This window comes from Buteo buteo, chromosome 3 (assembly GCF_964188355.1).
Source record: "Buteo buteo chromosome 3, bButBut1.hap1.1, whole genome shotgun sequence".
Taxonomy (NCBI): domain Eukaryota; kingdom Metazoa; phylum Chordata; class Aves; order Accipitriformes; family Accipitridae; genus Buteo; species Buteo buteo.
In genome coordinates, this window is record NC_134173.1 from 33,833,767 (window position 1) to 33,856,386 (window position 22,620).

At 36.5% G+C, this 22,620-nt stretch overlaps 1 protein-coding gene across 1 annotated transcript in view; it reads left to right on the forward strand.

The window, feature by feature from the left end:
• SNTG1 (syntrophin gamma 1) overlaps positions 1 to 22,620 on the forward strand; it is a 349,189-nt gene that overhangs the window by 275,189 nt on the left and 51,380 nt on the right. The window contains exon 12 of the mRNA XM_075023274.1: positions 719 to 757. Coding sequence (XP_074879375.1) covers positions 719 to 757 — 39 coding nt within the window. The remainder of the gene's footprint in view (positions 1 to 718; positions 758 to 22,620) is intronic.

The window sequence follows — 22,620 nt, forward strand, 5'->3', positions numbered from 1 at the left end:
TAAAAAAAGAACATTTTTTGTTCTACTAATGGCAGGAATGGTGATGTTACACACTTAATTCTCCTTGTATTGGACACTTTGTATCAGAAAGCTGTCAATGTTTATTTACATGGAGTCAATGATCTGCAGGGCTAAATACAAACTCCTCATGAATTAGGTGTCTCAGACTGGCTTTCTCTTTAATTTTTACCTAGGGGTATTGTTGAATGTTTTAAGAAAAAATTATTTGAACAATTATCAAAACTGATTTTGCACACTTGATATTGCACCTAAGATACAAGGGTAGAGTAAGGGATGTTTCAAAGACTATTCCAGCTCAATTTTCAATCATTCTTTAAGGAAATGAATTTGCTTAAAGCTTGATGACTTTGGTGGATGGCAGTAAGTTGTTAAATACTCTAGTTTATGTTATAGCTTCTAAACAGAAAAAAGTAAAAGATGTAGTGTTGTGGAATTCAGAAATAATTTTGCATATATTCTTCTTTCCTATATTCTGAACAGCAGAATGAACCACACAGTGACCACAGAAATGTCCTATTATTTACATGAGCTTGTCAAATATTTCAGTCTTTACTGCAGGAGGTTGTTTTTTTTTTTTTTTTTTTTTAAATACATTATTTGGAAGGGAGTGTCTGATATATGTCTCTAAAATCCAACTTGTTTTTTTTTTTCCTTAGAATGACTTAGTATTAATCTATTTCTTTATTCATTTTTATAGATAAAAAAAATCAACAGGAATTTTCCCGTAAACCAGCAGGTAAGAAAAAGAAAATTTGGGCTTGTTTCATTTATAATTCTCATTTCGACTCTATTTAATTGTGTGGTAGCTGTGCATTATTCTAGCTCAAGAATTCTCAGTAGATTTTCTTTAAAGAGTACCTTGCTGCCTCAAAATAGGTATTTTTATCCTAAAGCCAAAGGGAAGTGGAGTGTTTCGTCAAAGTAAGATCATGCCTAAACTTTTAAAATTAACCTGTTTAATGCATATATATGTGTATATATATATATATAAAGGTTTTCTTCAGATTGCATGTCACCCATTTTACTATAAAAGGGGAAGCGGAATTATTATGCTTTACAGAATTAGCCAGTATCTGTCAACGTTCTAAAATTCTAAAAGTGTATTACTTTTATTATCCAAATGAAAGCACAAAAAATAATATTTGCACAAAGTTATGGAGCAGGCTGGTAGCAGAATTTGGAACAAACTGCATCATCTGACTGTATCCAAGTTCATCCATTGGCAGTCTCATATTCTGGAAGGCACTGCAATGTCTTAAAAAAAGAGAGTAAGATTCCTTGAATAGAGATGGTTTCGTGCAAAATGCATCATGAGCACAACTGTTGCTCTTCTCTACAGCTGTATATCAGGTGATTGGATCCATGGGACAAAGGGATAGAGCTGTGTGTCTTGAAAAATCTCTTCTTTCCACAATTATTTTTTTTTTCTTTAAAGAAGCAAGCCTACAGGCAGCTCGAAGTTAAAGGCTGAAATTCTGAGATTCTAGTTGCTAGAGACCATACTAAGAATGGACAACAGCCACACCTCCTCAAAAGGGTCAGCATATATTTCAGAAAACTGTGTAAACAAAGCATGAGTAAAAATATTTAGGGTAAAGCTCAGTACACTGTAAAGTGATCAAAGATTAATTTGGAAGATAGTCTGCTCCCATACCACAGTAATGCCATTAATTGTTCTATGATATAGCACAACAACAGTTGAAACTGTGACAATTTTGTGGTGGGCTACTTATCACAGAGTACACATCTAGTAAGTTAAACCAGTGCATATATTGTATATCACAACTATTACATAATGGGGATTTCTTTTTAAGAAACTTGTAATAAGGGGAAACAGAGAAATCTGATTCATCAGAAGGAACAACTTACTTCCTCATAGAAGAGAAGTATCTATAGGACTGAGCTGTAAACTTGCCTTCAAGAGGACAGATTTGAGGAATAATAGTGCTTTCACCTCCCTTACACCACATCTTCAACCAGTCAACATATTTCTCAGTTCCCTGTCTCTGGTCCAACTTTATTCATATGGAATTATTAATATGGAATTGTGCTTAGTGTAACTCACAAAGGAGGGTGTATTACTATTTTGTTTGCTGCTATCTTCATGAGAAGGTCCACAAATCATAATAAATGAATGAATGATGATGATAATAGTAGTAATAATAACAATAGCAACTGTATGAGTATGTATAAATGAAGTCAGAATAAATAAAACATAATAAGCAATTAGGAACTTTTTTATTTGCCCTTGATTCTCAATTCTTCATCTGCACTACAAGAACTCAGATTTTTAGATACTTTTATCTCACTCTTGCCTCCTGAAGTCACAGAAAGGAAGTGGTTTGTCACATTCAGCAATTGAAGATGGCACTTGCATTTGGGCATTTTCAGAACAGTTTCTATAACACCGGTTGCTGGCAGTGGCAAAGAAATACTTCTGTCTCAAAAGAAGGAAGGACGAAATGCCTAGTAGACAACTAATACTTAACTAGCTCCATTCTCACTCTTATGATTTACTCTGAATTTATCCCATTGCTTTTATTACTGTGAAAAAAGACAATAAAAATATGAACAACAATTATTATGTCTCACCAGGCTAACATTAATTCAGTGATCTCTGCTGTTTTGGCATGTGTGGTCAGTAAGGCATTTTCCTTTTCATAAGATTTCAAGTGGAAAGCAAAAATAACTTTCTTGGCTTGAATAGCTTGTTGGTCATGTTATCTGTTAGGGCAGCCTGCAATTAATGTGTTTTTCTCTCATCAGCATCAGTCACTGTATTCCAAAGGAATTACCATGGATCATTTCAAGAAAGTCAGCAAAAAGATCAAACTGAAAAGAGAGAGGCCAATTTGATGGGCAGTGAGACTGATAAGGTCTCACTGCCCATCAAATACTGGAAAACAAAAAGGTTTATTGATCTGTGAATGATTTGAAATTTTAGGGAACACTAATTTCAAAACAAGACTCCCTTTTGGGTTTACCTTATGTAAAGAGTGTTGGGGTTTTTTATTGTAGAAGGAGCTAGGAGATATCACCTAATTTAAGTTAAATAAGGTATTTCTGAGAAGAGTCAGAAAAGACTACACAGATGTAAGGTTAATTTCTGTCTTCTGATATGCAGCAGACATTAACATGATATGCAGGGAAGGAACAAGCCTTTTTACTTGTTACATTAACACATCAGTACTTATCTGAATATTAAATTATCATCTTGAATACTTTTGTCATTTTAACATTTATTTTAATAAAATACATTTTTGTCTAAGAGGTTGAATAGCTAGTTTTAACTTCTTTCTGCAATCACATCATGAACTTGAACTCTGAAACCAATCTGATTGGGATTTTACTTCAAGATTTTTTCTTACAATATATTTTGCCTGAAATGATTAGTCCAAACTACAGGCAGGTTATCTGTTTAGGATGGAAATGCCTCTATGTCTTATTATGTGCCCTATGCATCTTATTCAATAAAAAGCAGTAATAAGACAAACTCTGACAGTTTCTAAGCACTTATAATGAAATGTTTTCCAAGTCAGTTTATTGAAAAACATCTATTGACTAAGAATTTTTAGAGTACTATCTTTAATCAATGCAGGTGGAAAAGGTTTGTATGATCATGTGGCTTTTCAGTTCTCCCTCAGTGACAAAATTTCTACAGTATATTTTACATTTCTTCCCTGTGTATCTAAAAGATTCCTGATAAATACCAATACGTTTCAGTATTTAACCTTTTGTCTCAAATGTCCTCCTTTTGCTAAATATCCAGTTACTAAGAAGATTAATATCTTTCTTACACTTAGCTATTACTAATATCAAAATGCACGTGAAGGTTTTGATTTTATGCCTTTGTCTATCTAAGCAAGATTTCCCATAGAATTTTCCATCAACAGTGGCAACATTGCAAGTTAATCTTTTGACTTCTGTCTCCATCCTATTATGCTTAAAAAAGCTCCAAACCTCATACTCAATTTCACTTAACGAATACCGATGAGTTTTTTTATGAGCACTAGCAGCATAATTGAAGATTCTTTTCAGTTTGAATTTTTGTATATGTATATTTATTTAAATAAAATTAGTATGTATATATGTATCTGTATATATATGTGGATTTTAATTAGTTATTAAACGTAAAGGGGGGAAGGCATTGTCAAACTAGAGTCAAGGAACCAATGCAGTTAGAATTCTTTTATGAATATATTCTTGATTTGGAGAAGAAAATATCAGCACAGACAGATACCTTAGCATTACAATAAGGAAACAAATGAACTTACATAGGTGTGGAAGCTACTGTAACACTGACAGTGTTATCCAAATGTCTCACTGTTGCAGTAAGTTAAAAAGAGAAGAGAAAAAGTGATTAGAAAAGACTTGTTAACTGCACATAATGTAACAGCTTTCCTTTAGGGCAGTAATTGTGAAAGTAGGTTTGTCTGGAAAATTATTAGAAAGATAAGATACATTTATTGGAAATCAAAAGTTCAAAGATGATGGGTATTGATAAGAAAGTGATAACTGTATGGACAGGATGAAGCAATAAGAAGTCCTGAGACTGATGTTAATGTGTTTAATAGTGGTGGAAATATGATGCAAAAAATGCTGGAAGAGGACCACACAGACAAAATATTGTTGAAGAAGATTGTGGGAGAAAAGGGAAATAAAGTTCCCCCTTTCTCAGCTGACAATGATGAAAAGAACACTTAAAGGTGGTAAAAAATCAGAAAATTGGTTGTGTTTTCTATATTGGTACTGTATGCATGGGCTACGTATAGTACCATCTAAGAGAATATCAGTAAGTAGTTGTGAAAATAATTAAATAATTTGGTACTGAAAACATAATGCATATTTTAAATATACACTAAAAATAATACTATGTCATAGACAAAATTTCCATAACTCCAGGGGAAAAACAATAAAGACCTTATAGCAGAGAGGCACGAAGAATAAAGTATTTCAGGGTTTCAGCCAAAGACTCCCCTATTTGATCAGCCAAGATGGGAGAGGAAACACAAGCATGTTTCCTTTTCTTGGAACACATCACTGCTCTTCAGCTGTTACACTGATTACAGCAAATGTCAGCTCCTGCCAGAGCCATCATTAGGCAGGTGAGTTCTGAAAGGTGGCATTGACTTCCCTGCTAACCTTTTCCAAACAACAGGAAAATACACCCTACCTCAATAAACTGTGGTGGTGTATTGAGGACAAGCACTGCCCGTTCCTTTTCAATTCCCAATCTTTACATTAGCCACCATGAGTTTGTGAATGTGCTGATCTCAGCTGAAAATTGTCTTGAAAGCATCTAGGGAAATCAGCATTAGACAGTCTTTCTTACAAAATCTTCTGATCCTTTTCAGGGTGGGAAACCAAATGTATTGCCTCTAGCTACTGGAGATTTTAGTACACATTATAACCCTCATTTGCTATTTGGGTTTTACTGGAATTTGGCATTTACTTATTGCCATGCCAGGAGGATGAATTTGTTGCATCTGGTTTAGGTACACAGTGGAATTCAAGGTTTAGATCTAAATCTCTAGTCTGGCCTTCATTTCACTTAAAAAGGTGAATTGCATTGCTCAGGTGGACTGATAGGACAACATCTGTTCTAATGATAAACATCTGTATGAAACACAGCACATGCCATTTTTTTTTAATTGCAGAAAAATTACCTCCAAGATGACATTACTATTGTATTAATATTTTTAAAGTGGAATGATTAAACAGAGTGTTCTACTGAAAGGTGAAATGTCCTCAAAATAAATCGAGTCATTACTCTAGAAGTACATTAAGGACAATTTTTTTTTCCCTCTCCTTAGGTGTATATTGTTTTCTTTTTTTATTATTCTTTTTTTTCTTCCTGAGTTTGCATGACTGTTGAATTAATTTTTCAACATGCCTTTATTGTAGTTCCTCAGAGTAGCCATTCTGCAGCTCTTGACTGACAGTTACTGAACTTTCAGGTCCTATGGTACATCTGCTCTATCACCATCTGTTTTCACAGTAAGGATTTGATCACATTTATTTTGAAGGAAAATCTCTAGAATGAAGCTTCTATTGTTAAATGTTTATAGAAACACACAGGGGGAGCTGAGTTCTTGCTGTTAAATTAAGCAGAAGTGCACGATAGGGTGTAAATTACGCTGTGCTAATTCCCCACATTGTATTGTCAGCCATCTATGGCACTTGGCATGGATTATTACTCCATAACGTAAACCCTTGAAAGGCTTATGTTGCTTATTAATACTTTATTAAGCTTTCTGTAAAATAAAAGGAATATAACTATCTATCTATCGATATAAATATGCGTGTTTGGTTGACATGAGGTAGTTTTCACTGAGCAGTTTCTTTAATTGTTTTAGATGCTTCTGAGGCTCTCTCTATTATAAAAACTATGTTTCCTATGGCCAATAAAATATTATTCTTCCCTTTACATTGTAGTCCAGAGTAGCTTTTGAACTTCAGGACGTGAAAAAGTTTTGGAAGGGCAATACACACCATAGATCGTTAGAGATTTTAGGCTGAGGAAACCATGTTGATTTTTAAAAGGAAGGTCAGACTGCTTCCTGAAGATAGTGGATTGCCTGATGAGCTAGATAACATTCATGTTGTGAGTCACTTGATGCAGTTATAGGATAGCAATGCTTATATCCTAGGGCTCCATACCCTATAGCTCATGAGAGGATGGAAGTAATTTGGATACCCGCTGGAAATTTAGATGATAGAAAAGGGTGATTAGATCAAGTTCTTATTTAAATCTCAAACTATAAGTCTCAAGCTGTGCACCAAATTATTTTTGCATGTCCAGCAAATTCAATTTTGCCTCAAGTATAGATTTCATCCTCATTTACGTATTTTTCTCATTTATCTTCTCTTTTTTTTTTTAATACTAACTCATTTGTATAACAAATGTTAGTTAGCTATTTTTTCCTCTGCAATATTAGTTCCCTGAAAATTTCTTTCAGTAAGGGTAAGTTTTGCCTGACCAAATTTAGTGACCACATCTGTGTTAGATCTGTGTTCAGGTTTTAGTCAACACAGGGATGAATGTACTGTATTCTCCACTAAAGGCTCAAATAGGGCAGATGAATTAGGGGAGTCTAAATACCTTGCTCTATTGTGGACATTTAAAATTGAGTGAAATAAACAGACATGTCCCACAACTAGGATGTTATTAAGTTGAATCCTAAATTGATAAACAGATAAACAAATGTTACTCATTTTCTGGTTCTGGAAGAAGAGTTACTAGATACTGTGTGTATTTTAGTGACATTTCAAGGGTAGATTACAGAGAGGACTTGGGAGTCTGCAGGGAAGTGATGCGATGCCTAGCTGTTACCCATTTGGTTCCTGAAGAATGGAGAACCCTTGGGATAAGATCCAAACCAGCTGGGGCGTAGCGCTACCTCGGGCAGCTCAAAGGGACAAGTCTGATAGCCCTTCTTTCTTTGTGGCATAGGGGTCTGAGTCAAAGCTTCATTCATGTCAGGTTCAAAGCTCTGAATGCTTCCACAAAGATTCTTTCTAAGAAATTAATGGAAGTTCCTGCTCTAAAGAAATAGGTAGATAGATAGATAGATAGATACACATACTTTTTGAACGAACGTGTTTATGCCTATTTTTGGGTAACAGTCATGGCTTAAAAGTATTCAACTGGTAAGTGGATAGCTTGATCTGCTGCTTTCCAGACTAAGGTGTTCTTACCAGATCTTTCACCCTGCTTTACACTCCTCCCAGATGTGAAATCAGGCTCTTTCTGATCCCACAGGTCTTGTGTGTCTTTCTGCATAGTGTCATAGCTTCAACAGGAACTGTATACCTCAGCTGTCAGCTTGATGGTTGAGTTAGAAGATGAAATATACAGGTTTGACGGACTGACTTTGCAAGTGCTGTTGTTGCTAGGTTGCCATAATAGGGGCTTTCCCTTCAGCTGCTACTTTTGGAACAATATGATCTTAATGTTTTTTAATAAACCTGACCCTGCCTGTATGCATCCAAGGTTCTTCTGAATCAGACCCCCCCCAGGAGATTAAGGCAGAGGAATTATTGCTTCCTGATTTGTCATAAATACTTGCAGTTCTCCACAGAAACATAATTCAGTATCTATGATGAGATCAGACAGTGAGAAACCACTGAATTAAAATAGCAATCGAAGGGATTGCTTTTGTTGCATCATTTTATCACAGTGTTCTATTTATATACATGACATAATTAAATCCTGCTTTAAGTCTCTAAACATATTTGGATCTGATATTTTGCCACTTAGCCGAGAAATGGGATATGTAACATAAATTGGACAGTGAAAGAGATACCTGCAATTTGAAAGACAGATTTTGGGGGGGAGTTGGATATTTATGATGTCTGAGACTGGAAACATAAGTAGCAAATGTTAAACCAAGAAAGGGCCATTTTTTATTCTAATAGAATAAATGCTTGCATCTTTTTCATATATTTTATTGTTGGGCAGGATTTTTAGCTACTATCCAAACAGGCCAACAAAGCAGGAGGACAGGAAGCAAATTTCAGCATCATTGTTAGAAATAGATACCTTGAATGATGCATATGTGCTGTACCTCTCTACTCTCTGACAAGTTCCTAAAAAGTGGTAACGAAGAGAGGAAATAAGAAAAGGAGAGAAATTGAGTGACCATATTCACAAAAGATATAGGTCATCTTTTTTTTACAGTTATACTTAGAAAGATTAAGTATGGGGAAAACTACTTCCCCCCCCCCAACCTCTCCTTAAATCAGGAATTGTTAATATCCACAGCTTACCAGATATGAATTTGTTCTCTCTGGCCATTTTGGAAATTTCATTGGAAGCTGAGGCTAGAAATAAAAACATTGCAATACTTTATTGTAATGACTATTTTATTGCATGAAGTGAGTGTAAAAGTTCCCAAGAATAACATTAATTTTAGTAGATTAGAATGAAGGTGTTCAGTAAGCCTATACACATTATTCCTTGGGGAATTGTATAATCTAAATAAATTAATTGGAATCAATGAAGCATATACTTTAAGTGTAGATCTTCTGTTGAAGAAGCACATGGGACTCAAAAGGCTTAGATAAAGTATTTTTAATTACAGTTTACTTCAAGAGGAGAGGTGAATAAGCATTTCATTTATTCTCATTCACTTATTTTACCTCTATGCAGATGATCAGTGCTTCATATTATACCCTGTGACAGGAAAATAATTTAGTTTCTTGAACTTCAAAGAACAGTGGCTAAACAGAATTCTATGGAGCGTAGATGGTCATTGATCTTTTCCCTTTAATCACAATAATAGTCCCTGGTACCAGTGATAAAATTGCTACCTGAATTTCAGAAAACAGTTGATGTGTAAAACAGTACAAAGTAATTGACAATTTATGGGTTACCTACAAATGAAGAAGGAAAAAAAAACCCAAGAAGTATTAATCACTGAAAATGTCTGAAGGAAAACTGACAATAAAATTGATGGAAAATGTTAAAAAATGTAGTTAATTGCAAATGCAGAAACATCCCCTAGAAATTCACAGTATGAGGACACATTTTTGTCCTTTTAAACAGTTATATTTTTTGGTAAGGAGACACTGTTTAGTGAGCAATATCTGTTATACATTTAACACATTAGAGAACTTTTGTTTTCAATATTACTATTTTGGGAAAGAAAACTTACTAAATCCATCCTATTTTATGACACAGCAAATAGAAATTTAGCAGCAGCAAATAGATGAAATATTCTCAGGAGCTAACAACTGAAAAAATTATTTATTTATTTACTTAATAATAAACATTTTCCTTGTTGGAATATCTCTCAGTGATGCTGGGTTTAAAACCAAAAAAGTCTAGCTTTATTTAAGAAGGATTCTGGAAAATGGTGCTGATCTGGACACGCAAAAGGGCCTGAAGCAGTAGATAGGCAATGCTGTGGCCAGGAACATCTGACCAAGGTCCAGACAGACATCTGGCTTCTTTTTCTAAAACAGGTCTCTACTGGATGGCTCTGGTGGTGTGTAAGTGCTGAGTGTCCAGAGCCACTCAATCCAACTTGCATGCTCAGAGAACCCCCAAAGTCCAGCAGGATCAAGATATAAGAGTCTGCAGTTTGTAGCTGCTTTTTTTAAATATACAACAAGAAGTCATGTTGCTTCCCATTATTTGTTTAACAGCCTGCTGTTGATAGTACTTGCTTAATATAAGCATGTGGTGAGTTGACCCTGGCTGGGTGCGAGGTGCCCACCAAAGCTGTTCTGTCACTCCCCCTCCTCAGCTGGACAGGGGAGAGAAAATATAACAAAAGGCTCGTGGGTCGAGATAAGGACAGGAGAGATCACTCACCAATTACCATCACGGGCAAAACAGACTCAACTTGGGGAAAATTAACTTAATTTATTACCAATCAAATCAGAATAGAATAATGAGAAATAAAACCAAATCTTAAAACACCTTCCTCCCACACCTCCCTTCTTTCCAGGCACAGCTTCACTCCCAGTTTTCTCTACCTCCTCCCCCACAGTGGCACAGAGGGACAGGGAATGGGGGTTGGGTTCAGTTCATCACATGTTGTCTCTGTCGCTCCTTCCTCCTCAGGGGGAGGACTCCTCACACTCTTCCCCTGCTCCACCGTGGGGTCCCTCCCACGGGAGACAGTCCTCCACAAACTTCTCCAGTGTGGGGTGGGTCCTTCCCATGGGTGCAGTCCTTCAGGCACAGACTGCTCCAGCGTGGGTCCCCCGTGGGGTCACAAGTCCTGCCAGAAAACCTGCTCCAGACTGGGCTTCTCTCCACGGGTCCACAGGTCCTGCCAGGAGCCTGCTCCATTGTGGGCTTCCCATGGGGTCACAGCCTCCTTCGGGCACCCACCTGCTCTGGCGTGGGGTCCTCCCTGGGCTGCAGGTGGAGATCTGCTCCACCGTGGACCTCCCTGGGCTGCAGGGGGACAGCCTGCCTCACCAGGGTCTTCCCCACGGGCTGCAGGGGAATCTCTGCTCCGGCGCCTGGAGCATCTCCTCCCCCTCCTTCTGCACTGACCTTGGGGTCTGCAGGGTTGGTTCTCTTACATGTTCTCACTCCTCTCTCTGGCTGCAGTTTCTGTGTTGCAGCAACTTTTTTTTCCCTTCTTAAATCTGTTATCCCAGAGGCACCACCACTGTCGCTGATGGGCTTGGCTTTGGCAGTGATGGGTCCATCTTGGAGCCGGCTATCATTGGCTCTGTTGGACACAGGGGAAGCTTCTAGCAGCTCCTCACAGAAGCCACCCCTGTAGCCCCCCACTACCAAAACCTTGCCACACAAACGCTATACAAAGCAATAGTCACTCATCACTCCAACCTATTGCTCTCATGAGCCTGGAGGTGAGATAATATGGCAGCTTCTCCTTCCCCTCTGTCCTGGTTTCAGCTGGGATAGAGTTAACTGTCTTCCCAGTAGCTGGTACAGTGCTATGTTTTGAGTTCAGTATGCGAAGAATGTTGATAACACGGGTGTTTTCAGTTGTTGCTCAGTAGTGTTTAGACTAAAGTCAAGGATTTTTCAGCTTCTCCTGCCCAGCCAGTGAGAAAGCTGGAGGGGCACAAGAAGTTGGCACAGGACACAGCCAGGGCAGCTGACCCAAAGTGGCCAACGGTGTATTCCATACCATGGGACGTCCCATCTAGTTTAGGAACTGGGGAGTGGGGGCGGGGAATCGCCGCTCGGGGTCTGGCTGGGTGTTTGTCAGTGGGTGGTGAGCAATTGCCCTGCGCATCATTTGTACATTCCAATCCTTTTATTATTGCTGTTGTCATTTTATTAGTGTTATCATTATTAGTTTCTTCTTTTCTGTTCTATTAAACCGTTCTCATCTCAACCCACAAGTTATACTTCTTTTCCCAATTTTCTCCCCCATCCCACTGGGTGGGGGTAGAAGTGAGTGAGCGGCTGCGTGGTGCTTAGTTGCTGGCTGGGGTTAAACCACGACACCCTCCTGCTGAAGTAGGCTGCCATTCAAAACCAACCCCACAGTGGGAGACTATGCGAATAGAATCCAGACCTCTAAGACTATGCAAAAAGACCTTGAAGAAAAGATTCTCTTTGTGAGAGGAAAGACTTCTGGCTAAGTATTAATTATCGGTTTACATCCATCAATTGTTTAATAAAGTTCCTGTAGGTCATTGTCCACTCTTCATAGGGCCTTGAACTATTGCATCCGGATCTCTCCTTCGGCCACACAGGTGGCACCCACAGTGGATTTTTTTATGAAGTAACCTGCCTGTCCCTCTGTGGAGCTCTCTGTCGATACAGAGCCTCAGTGTCTAACACTGAAGTTCGAGCTTCACTGAGGACCCAGTCTTAATTTTGGGGCAGTTACGTCCTTTATGGGTTGTATCCCTCTGTTATTAATGATGGTGGGACACTTTGCATTTAAAAAAAATTAAAAAATGTCAGAGTGGGAGAAAGCTCTGATATTGCAAAATAGTTGTTACTCAGCACTCCTTAAAGCCTGAGCTTTTCCAATGAAACTACAAAAACCATGGAAATACTGAGATGTCAGATACAAGTCAACTATTGACAGGCATCACCTCCCTGTCAAAAAATAATTAAATGCAACATGAGTTCAATAAATATTATGAACTCTACTGCAAACTCCCTGCCAAAGGCTATTGGCGTATGACCAGCAATAATTCCTTCAGGATAGCTTAGGTTCAATCTAAACACCAAGCAAATTAAAACAGTCTTTACTCTAACAAAGCAAAAAAATCAGCTTGTTAAAAAATAAGTTATGAAGAGAAGCATGAAAACAATATTATGTAGAATATGCTGAATATCATGTTCTTGATCTAATAATGCTCCTAAGGTTTTTCTTAGCTCCTGGAAGAGGTATTTTAGTAGTAGTTTTCCTCTACTTTGCTATCTTTCAGAATGGGACTGTGTTCTGGTTCCCTTCCTCAACCCAGTTGTATTTGGCTACCACTGTTTAAAAATTGATACTTAAAGTGGTTCTAGAGTAGTCCTACTTCTCCTTCTTTCTTAGTAGTTAATTTAGGAAGATTTTCACTTACTTTAAGATTATGTAAGAATGCAAGTTATGCATCATTACTTTAGTCCTTTACATGCCACCTTTTCCATTCTGTTTAGAAAGTCAATTGAATTTCAAGTAATTTCAAGATATTTAGCACCTGTTTTCTTCTCATCTGACTTACTGAGCTTATGAGCAATAGAAGAGTCCTACTGTCTTCAGTCTCAAGGGTGCCTTACCTGCAAGCAGTCTGTACTAAAAGTTCCTTTCCAGAGTGTATTTTAAGGATGAAAGTCTGCAGTGAGAAGTTTGATATACTGCCTCACTCAAAATTAGGGTAGATAAAAAATGGGTGAATTTAGAAAATCCTGGACAGCTACAACTGGATTATGAAATGTGAACTACTACATTTGGTATTGAGTACTGTGTGTGCCACTAAAGAATAATGTGGCACAGTAATAAAAACAATGCTGAAGCTGGTTTGCTAAGAATAGTAAGTTGGGACTATTTTAAAACGGACTCCAAGACAGATGTGACTGCTTTGAGATCAAAGACTCACAGAATCACAGAATTATTCAGGTTGGATGAGTTGTCGTAGGTCACCTGGTCAAAGTCCTGCTCAGAGAATGGCCAACATAAATCAAGTTGCTCAGGACATTCCCCAGTCAAGTTCTGAATATCTTTAAGAAAGGAGATTTCATAACATCTCTCACCAAGAGAAATAATTCAATTCAGTATTTCTGAAGTACTAAAAGACATCAGAAGTGCTTTGATACATGATTTCTTTGCCGTAATGCCACAAGATAGACATATTGAATAAATCTCTCTCTGTAGAGCTAGGAAGGCACATACTCTGGATTTCAATTGCAGAATATTTATTTGTTTTTATAAAAATAGTTTATTTTTCAGGCTGTTCTGATTGAAAATTCAAACTCTGAAGGCAGGTGAAAGAGAAAAGCAGTGACCCATAATGTTATCTCTATTTAGCTGTAATGAAAGATGAAGCCTGTTTGGGACCAGTTTGTTAAAATACTGCAAGTTTTATCCATTCAACTGTAATTTTTTTCAGAAGTAGTCTTTATAAGCCATTCAAAATCCACTGAAAATCCTTTTAAAAGAAAAATAAAAAATAAAAAATTGAAAAATCCATGGTCAGAATACTCTGATAGATGATATATGGCTCGGAAGTATGAAATAAGCATAAATACATGCTTGATTTCCTAATGGCATACAGGCCATTAGATTGGCATGCAGAATTATTTGAAACAAAAAGGAAAGTTCCAAGTTAGTTAGGTGTTTCTATACCAAATATGTTTCTGATGACATTTTAGAGGCTTTTTTTTAACTTAACTAATGTTGATCCACTAAGACACTGTGCAGATGCATGAAAACTTCTCATCTGTAGATTTTCATGTTCTGTAGAAGAGCTCTGTGGCCTTCAGTTATTTCTGACTAATCTACCAGTAAATAAAACTTCTTCTTTATTTCCCTTCTCTTAGTAAACTTTGCTGCTATGCACTGATTGGCAGTTGCTGGAGATACTGATCTCCAGAAAGTTTAATAAGAAAATTCAATAACTAATTTTGCTTATGTCGCAAATGAGATCTTGTTACATGCCTTTGGTTCAGCAGCAATTTAGGATTTATTAATATTTTTGAGATAGATCACAAGATTAGGTTGTGTAACTTTAATAGTACTTAATTACAAGCCAATTTAATGGAGTGATTCAATAGAATTTGTTACAATCAAATTTGCAACTTAGTTAAAGATTCAAAAATGGCAAGGTTCAACTGAAACTTACAGCAGGGTTGCACACACAGATGAAGGTTAAATCAAATCATGCACAGGCACAGACTGATAAAACAGTTCTGACCCACACAGACAGACAAGACAGTTCTGAACCAAACCACACAGAGATGGGCAAGATAGCTCCGAACCAAACTGCAAATGCACATGCACAAATACAAACCCCCCACACAGAGGTTAACCTACGATTAAAATTTCCCTCTCATGAGTTTCATGAATTGCTCACTTTTATGTGCCAGCATTCATCAACAGATGGTCAGTAAACCTCGCGAAATCAGGCCTTTAAGTCCTCGCGAAATCGTCGATGGCCAACCTTTCATGAAATTGTCGATGGCCAACCTTTCAATCCTCGCGAGATCTACCCTGAGGGGTGTCCCAGCTGAGGGGGAGTTACTGGGTCACACAGCCCGCTGCAGCCCCAGAGAGCTCAAAAGGTCTCACCTTGGATCGCTATTTATAGGGTCTTGAGATGACTGGCTTTGGTCATTATTTTACATTCTGGCCACAATTCCTGCTAGAGTCATTCTGATGTACAATTCCAGCAGTAGATCGCCCAGGGGGTGCCTGGCACCAATACCTCTCTGCACTTGCAACCAAGATAACAGCACAACGGGAGTTTTTCAAAGCATGCATATCTTATCCTGAAATATCAGGGAGGTCCTGATGTACCATTCAGGCAGCAGGTGGCCCAAGGGTGGCCAAAGAGTGCCTGATACCCAAAAGTCACTGCACTTGTAATCAAGATAACAGCGCAATGGGAGTTTTTCCCAAAGCATGCATGGCTTATCCTGAGATCTGAGAGTGGCCCCGGGGACTGCACCACCACAGCTTAAAAGAGACATCTGCCCCCATTGATGGTTGTAAAGAAATGCTGACTACACCATACCCAACAGTGTCCTGTATCACTTGCCATCATGCTTCTGGCTGCAGTAGTCATTCATCTTTGAGGGATTATATACATTACTATTTTTGAATTGTCTCTAATAATTGCTTCATTATGTGCATTTCTGTGAATGTGAAACTTGGGTTCAAATCATGGTTTAGCTCATTGTAATAGTATAGTCCTTCCCTTGATGCTGTGAGTTCTTAGAAATTAGCAACTTTCCTTGAACCTTTATCAATTTTTTTCATAATAAAAAAAAAAATTACCTAACCACCAGTTAACCTTTCCTAGACTTTCTTTCTCACAGCAAAATCATGGTGCTGGTAAGGAAGGAAATAAAACCCATGTTACTACTCCTTCTTCTTCAGTCACACTCTATTCATTCAAAACAATTAATTAACTGAACATGGATTATGAAAGCTGAAAAACAGTGGATTTATGCAGAAAACTGATTGTTTGTACTGTTGAAAATAAAATTTCACCTCTTGATGACTTTTTCTTCTTTCAGTTACATGCACTGGCTACTTAAAAAAACCAAATGAATTGCTAAAAAGCAGTGTAATCCTAGTCTAAATTTATTCAAAATTTTTTGGAGCTTTTATTTATATTTATTATTCTGGAAGTATATAAGCAGTAACTGTGTTCTCTGAGAGCCCTGAGAAAGCCTTAAGAACACTTTAAGCTTGCAGAAGTCTTTTTCTTTTGATAATCAGATAGGACAGGAAATAATTGTTTCTCAGTATAAATAGCAAAAGAGGTTTTCCAAACGTTAATAGCTATTTTCATCAGTTTGTAAGTATTGCCACTTAAATGACTAAGAATGGAAAGTGAAAATTTGGTTCCCTAATAGTTGTCACCCAGTAGCCATGAATAGCATTATTCCATAGAATTTTGATGTTGGTTTCATCAGAGGATAAAGTATTTAAACATAATATTTTAAGTCTAAACAGGCTTTGTATACTAACATATGTATCTGCACTACTAATTCAGTGAATAGTTCAAACTTCAGTCTCACAAAGGTATAAAAATATTTCTAAGTCAGATCTTGTGAAGTCATTGTTACCAAAAAAGGGTTTTCTGTCAGATATGTTTATTTTGCTGTGCAAGCAGCAACATCAGAGACTTAAAAGACAGCTTTATGTATACAGTGAGTATTTGCAGTTTTATTCTGGCTTTGTGAGCACTTTGAAGTGTAAACATCTAATTCTAGAGAGATGTGATTTTAGTGTTATTCAAACTCAAGACATGTATTACTGAAATTAATTTCAAACGAGTCTAACTTATTATCCATCACCTGTATTTTCTGTATACTCAGTCATTTGGGGTTCTTCCACTTTTATCATTACCTTCTCCTTTGGGTGGCACTCAGTAAGCAGAAATTTAGCAGGCTTTCAGGATGTGAGCGGAGCAGCTACATGAGTAGAATGATCTGACAGATACAGCCAGATAGCCTAAATGGCACTAGTGCTGTCCACGTTCTGCTTACTAGTCCTTTTGCAGAGAAACAGAAAATGGAAATCAAAATGATATCTGGACCCAGTCATTGAAATCTAATTGAAAAGTACTTCCGGGGCGAGTTAAGAATAATAAAAGTTTATGTAAGTGATTCACGCACACTGGTACCTGAGAAAGATAAATATGTCAGTTCTTTGCTTGGTGACACCAACAGAAGTCTGAAAGACACTGTCTAGTGACTTGTAATATTCTGATAATTTTCTTCATTCAGCATGTTTCAGTAGTCTAACCTGAGGTGACAAAGATGAATGTGACACATTGGTCATCAGAAAAGAGAGGCCATGCCCTCCAACTTGATTATCTGAAATATTTTTTTGTTAGACCCATTTATATTTTAGAGCCTCAAAAATATATTACATTTATACTGTGTACATTTAGAAGAGGGGAAAAAAGTCATTAATCACAAGATAAGTCCTAAACACAGTCAAGCTACTAGGCTTTAGAACAGATGATATTTACTTTCTCGCCACTTGAGTGTTGAGCTTTCTGTATTGCGCTGTTATCTGTTTAAACCCTCAAAAATCCCAGAAATTTTATCCTGGATTAAGATTTACAGCCTTCCTTGTGCCTGCTCATAAATTCAGTAGGTGAGAAATGGACAGGCAGGAATTCAAATATGACCATGTATCAAAGATTTTTTTTGCAGTTAAAAAACCAGAATCCTACTGGTTGCAGTTACACAACAGCAAAAGGAGGGGGAATGATGACAGTGTGATATATAATAATTTTTTTAGTCAGGATGTGTGTGACACCTGCTCATTATCAAAGAGTTTGCTGAAAGGTGCTCTGTTGAGAGTGTCAGAGAAGGTCTGAAGCTTCTCAGGTCAGCTGTAAAATGCCTGGGATGCTAGCGGGACTGAGTCTTCTCAGTGATAAACCTTAGCAGCGAAATGAACCTGCTCAGGGATGTGCTAAATTACTCTGAAAGTGAGTTATGTGGCAGGTAAACAAGAGAAGTCTCTACAGAAGAAAGGAGGCTCATTCAAGTGAGCAAGGCAGATCACTCTCAATAACACATGACACATTTTTTCATCATCTAGCTTCCATACCTATTAGCCAGGGAAATGCTTAACTCAATCCCATGTAAAATGTACACATCCCTTGTGCAGTTCAGGGCATTTACCATATGCTGGTTAGCTGCTCTAGTTGACGTGTTTTTTGTTTTTTTTTTTTTAATTACCCATACAGTATTCTGCAAGACAGGACTTGCATGAGCTATTTTTGTACTGATTCCTTCTAGTAATTTCACACACACACACACCAAATTAATATAGATTGGTATCTAATACTGCAGTTTGCATCCAAATCTATCTTTGTAAAAACAGCTGCATAAGGCCTTTCTTGGAAAAAGTCTTAACACAGGAATGCTGTACTTTCTAAATGCTAATCACCTCTATTAAAATGAACAAATTCAAATTGTAATGAATTTTAAATACATGTAATTGTTCATTGACTTGAATAATTTAAGGAAGGAAAAAAAACCCCCAACTTTTAATGTTGACATTTTGACAAAGTCACAGAGGTGCCCAATTAATGTTCAAATTTACTTTGTCTTTAGAAGAATTTATCTCAATGAACAGATGCTTAGAAGTCTTAAATAAGTAAAATGAGTGCTTTGAAATAAACTGTAGCTATTAACATGTAACATTGGATGAAAAACAGAATTGGTGAGACAAAATGTTGCTTTGGATTAGCAGATTATAACAAGAAGATTGTGAGAAACCTGGAAAAGCAAAGTACAGATCTTTACCTGTTCAGAAAGCTGTCCTGTATCCACATGTAGCCATCACTTTTCAAATCTGTGAAAGGAGTGAAGGCACGAAGCAGACAATATAGTCCTGATTTCTAGCAAGATCTGGTAGATCTCATTGGGCAGGTGCCAAGATTTCTTATGGGATCTTGTTGGATGTAATGTAAACTGTAATGCAGGTTTTTCAAACAGTGCTGTTAATGTTAGGCAGATGTCTGCAGAGATCCAGGCAAGTTTTGTTACCCTAAACAACTGTCTTCACTCTGATTATGATGGTGTATGCTAAGAAAGCAAATATACTCTGTCTTCAGTCTTTGATACTAGTTGTCAGTTATCTGGAGTGTAAGACAAAAATCATCTTCCATAATTAAGAAGTATTTTCTGCTTTCTCTGGTACTGTTTATTTTAAGACCCCTAAATATTTCCTTAATGCTTCTGTGATCATTTAAAAAACAGAACAGGGCAAAACCAAATGGAAAACCTAATACTCAGCCTTGGTATAGTAGCAAGATGACAACATGAGCTCTTACCCAGAAGGAAATTAAGCTATATGAGACACAGTAAATGTGTAATGTTATAATTTCCTATAATAATTTTATAATCTCCAATAAGAAGTAAAATGCTTAGAGATTAATAATCTATTAGTAAGTAGGTGGTTCAAAAATATGAACATGATCTTTGCTGGTGGTAGCTCTAAAGCACATAGGATCAACAGGAGGAGATATAACAGAGGAGAACTGAAGGTGGAAACTATTTTGAAAGCAATCATTTTCTGGTTTTATACATTCATAATTTTTCTTATTTCACAGAATCACAGAATGGTTGAGGTCGTAAGGAATCTCTGGAGGTCATCTTGCCCAAACCCCCTGTTCAAGCAAGATCACCTAGAGCAGGTTGCCCAGGACCATGCCTATCCACAATTCAGACCAAAAATAGTTAATTTCTAAGTTTTGAAGTTCAGAAATAAAAATCAAATGGGACATTGCCAAAGTTGTTCCTTTGCTAATAATAATTTCATGGCATAATTTTCTAGAAAATACTGAGCATTACTGGTCTTTATTTGTCACAAAACATAATGAAGCAAATAGGCTTTAAATTATTTTAAATCTAATCTGAAACATCTGTAAAATAACCTTTCATTGCCATTTGTCTTCTGTTTCTTTGAGATTATTTTTCATATGCAGAGTGCTTTGTTTTAGTGGACTTTGTGAAGAAGACAGAAAATAAATCATAGGAATTAAAAATATATATATATTTATGGAAAGATTGCCAGGCTTTTCACAAAGCTGAAAAATAGGATAGGAGACATTTTGACTATATATACAGTAGAGAAAAATTTTTCTAGCATTCATTCAAAATTGCATAAGATTAGCTCTTCTGTTTACTTGGAAAAAAAATCTTACTCGGCATAAAAATCCTAAGCCTTTTAAATACAGGACTGTTTCTGCCAATGATTGCATTATGATCACACTTTTTGTTCCATTTGAGTGTGGTTTTATTGTTTTTCTGCTAACAATTGACTATAATGAATTTTGAGACTATCTTACAGAGAAAACAATATTAAAACCAGGGTAGAGAGCATTATCTGAGTTCCTCATTCCTCATCATTTTTCCCCTGTGTTATCTGACATGTTCATTTGTCTTCTGACTCCATGATTATCCTGTTGCCCTACAGCACTATTTCACATAGTATGAGTATGAATATGAGACTTTCAAGATAAAAAGCTGTCAGTGCATCTGTTCTGATCTTTGAATAGCCTCACTCATTTAATGTCACACACATTTTATATTTCATTTTGGGGAAATTTTTTTGTATTTTTATCTTATTGTTCTTCCTAAAATTTGTGTAGAAGCTCTTGACAAGTGTCTCTGAAAGTCAAGGCTATTTAAGTCTTTTTAGCAATATGTTGGACTGATATGAAATATGGCAATTTATGGCAATTTATTTTGCTTGATTAGGATGTCTGTGTGATGTTAGTACATACTAAATGAGGAGATTATGGATTTTTGACTGAAGAAAGTGTCCTGTTTCATTTATCATTTAGATACAGATTTTTTTAAACTGTATAAGATTTAATTCATAAACCATAATAACTTATTGAATCTTTGTTACTGAACCAGCAGCCACTAAGTTAACTAATTTGTGTCACCATTTGATTTTGAAGAATAAGCTGCTTCAGGTAAGTTAGAAACCAGGACTGCAAAAAATTATCTTTTAAGTGGAATGTTATCACAAATAAAATCTGTTTTCCCCACCACCGCCACGTTTGTTGATAATGGCCAGCAGTTTATAGGGACCCAAAAAACTTTTCTAAGATTAAAAAACTAACCTTGTTTTTAAATTTATAAAGGGGCATGCTATGCACTGTCTACTTGTGATTCACATTTATTTGCATTCATCATGTGTCTGTGGTTGTAAACATTTATTTTCGGATAGAATCTAATGAAATTCCATATTTTGGGCCAAGTCCACATGTACAGCATTAAGATATGTTCCAAAACTCACAAGTCAAATTTTATATTCATCCATTATTTCAATACTTATATACACATAAACTATTAATTTGGAAAGTTAAGATCCCTTTCCAAATAAATAATTTTCTTGAAGTTGTTCATAGTCAAAGCTTTTTTAGAAGTCAAAATGTTTACCAGTAATGTAAATATCTCAAGAATGTGACTTTTTCTCATAAGTGAAAATTTTTCAACAGTATCTTGGCTTCATTATGCAAAAATTACAATATTTTATCTAACTTCACATGTTCAGTGTGTTTAGATTAACTGACACCACTTTAGGAACACATAGGTAAAATAGTTATCAAGTATTTGTTCAGTTTTACCCTGTTTTCCAGAATCTAGCCCGTGCTATTTTAATGCATACATGTGAATATGCACATGCACTCACACAACTTTGTAAGTGTTCCTAATTATAATCATACAGCCTTTGCTTATCAGTTCTTCTGTATATTTGTCGGTATTTAGTATGAAGGAGAAATGCCATTTTCTTAATAAAACTTTGGTACAGCAGATTGTCTGAAAAATCAATCTAATTTCTCCTCATGATCTACAGAGGCAAGGGAGAAATATGTGAAGGAGCAATTGCCTTAAATTTCTTGGCTGCTTTAGTATTAAGGCAATCAAATGTGAAATATCAATACATCTGCACAGCATGAGTGACTATATCTTGTTATTCTGATGAATAGTAGAAGTAGAAATGAGGAATGTGAAAAAGAAAAACACTAACTGAAAACAGATTACATACAGTGCTACAGTGATATCAGGCAAGATGATATCTTACTATGTGTCTGATTTTAATGAAACAAATCAAGATAGAACCAAATCAATTCAGCTTAATTAATTTAAAAGCATAGATGTCTCAATTTCTAGAAATTAGAGATCATTCATTCTCCTTCAGTTACCGAGAGGAAAATGTGCCAAACTTCTGCACATAGTAGTACAATTTTTCATGCTAATTTTACTCTTCTGTGTAGCCCCTCTCAGTCACTGAGCTGTACAGATTCCTGCCAAGTCAGAGGGATGGGGATCCATACTTATTCTGCATTGGATAACATACTTAACAGCAGAAATGAGGAAAATCTGAATAATTATTGAATTGAAATAATTTAAAACTTCTCTTACTGTACCTGTCAGTTGTGGTTTTTTTCTGACTA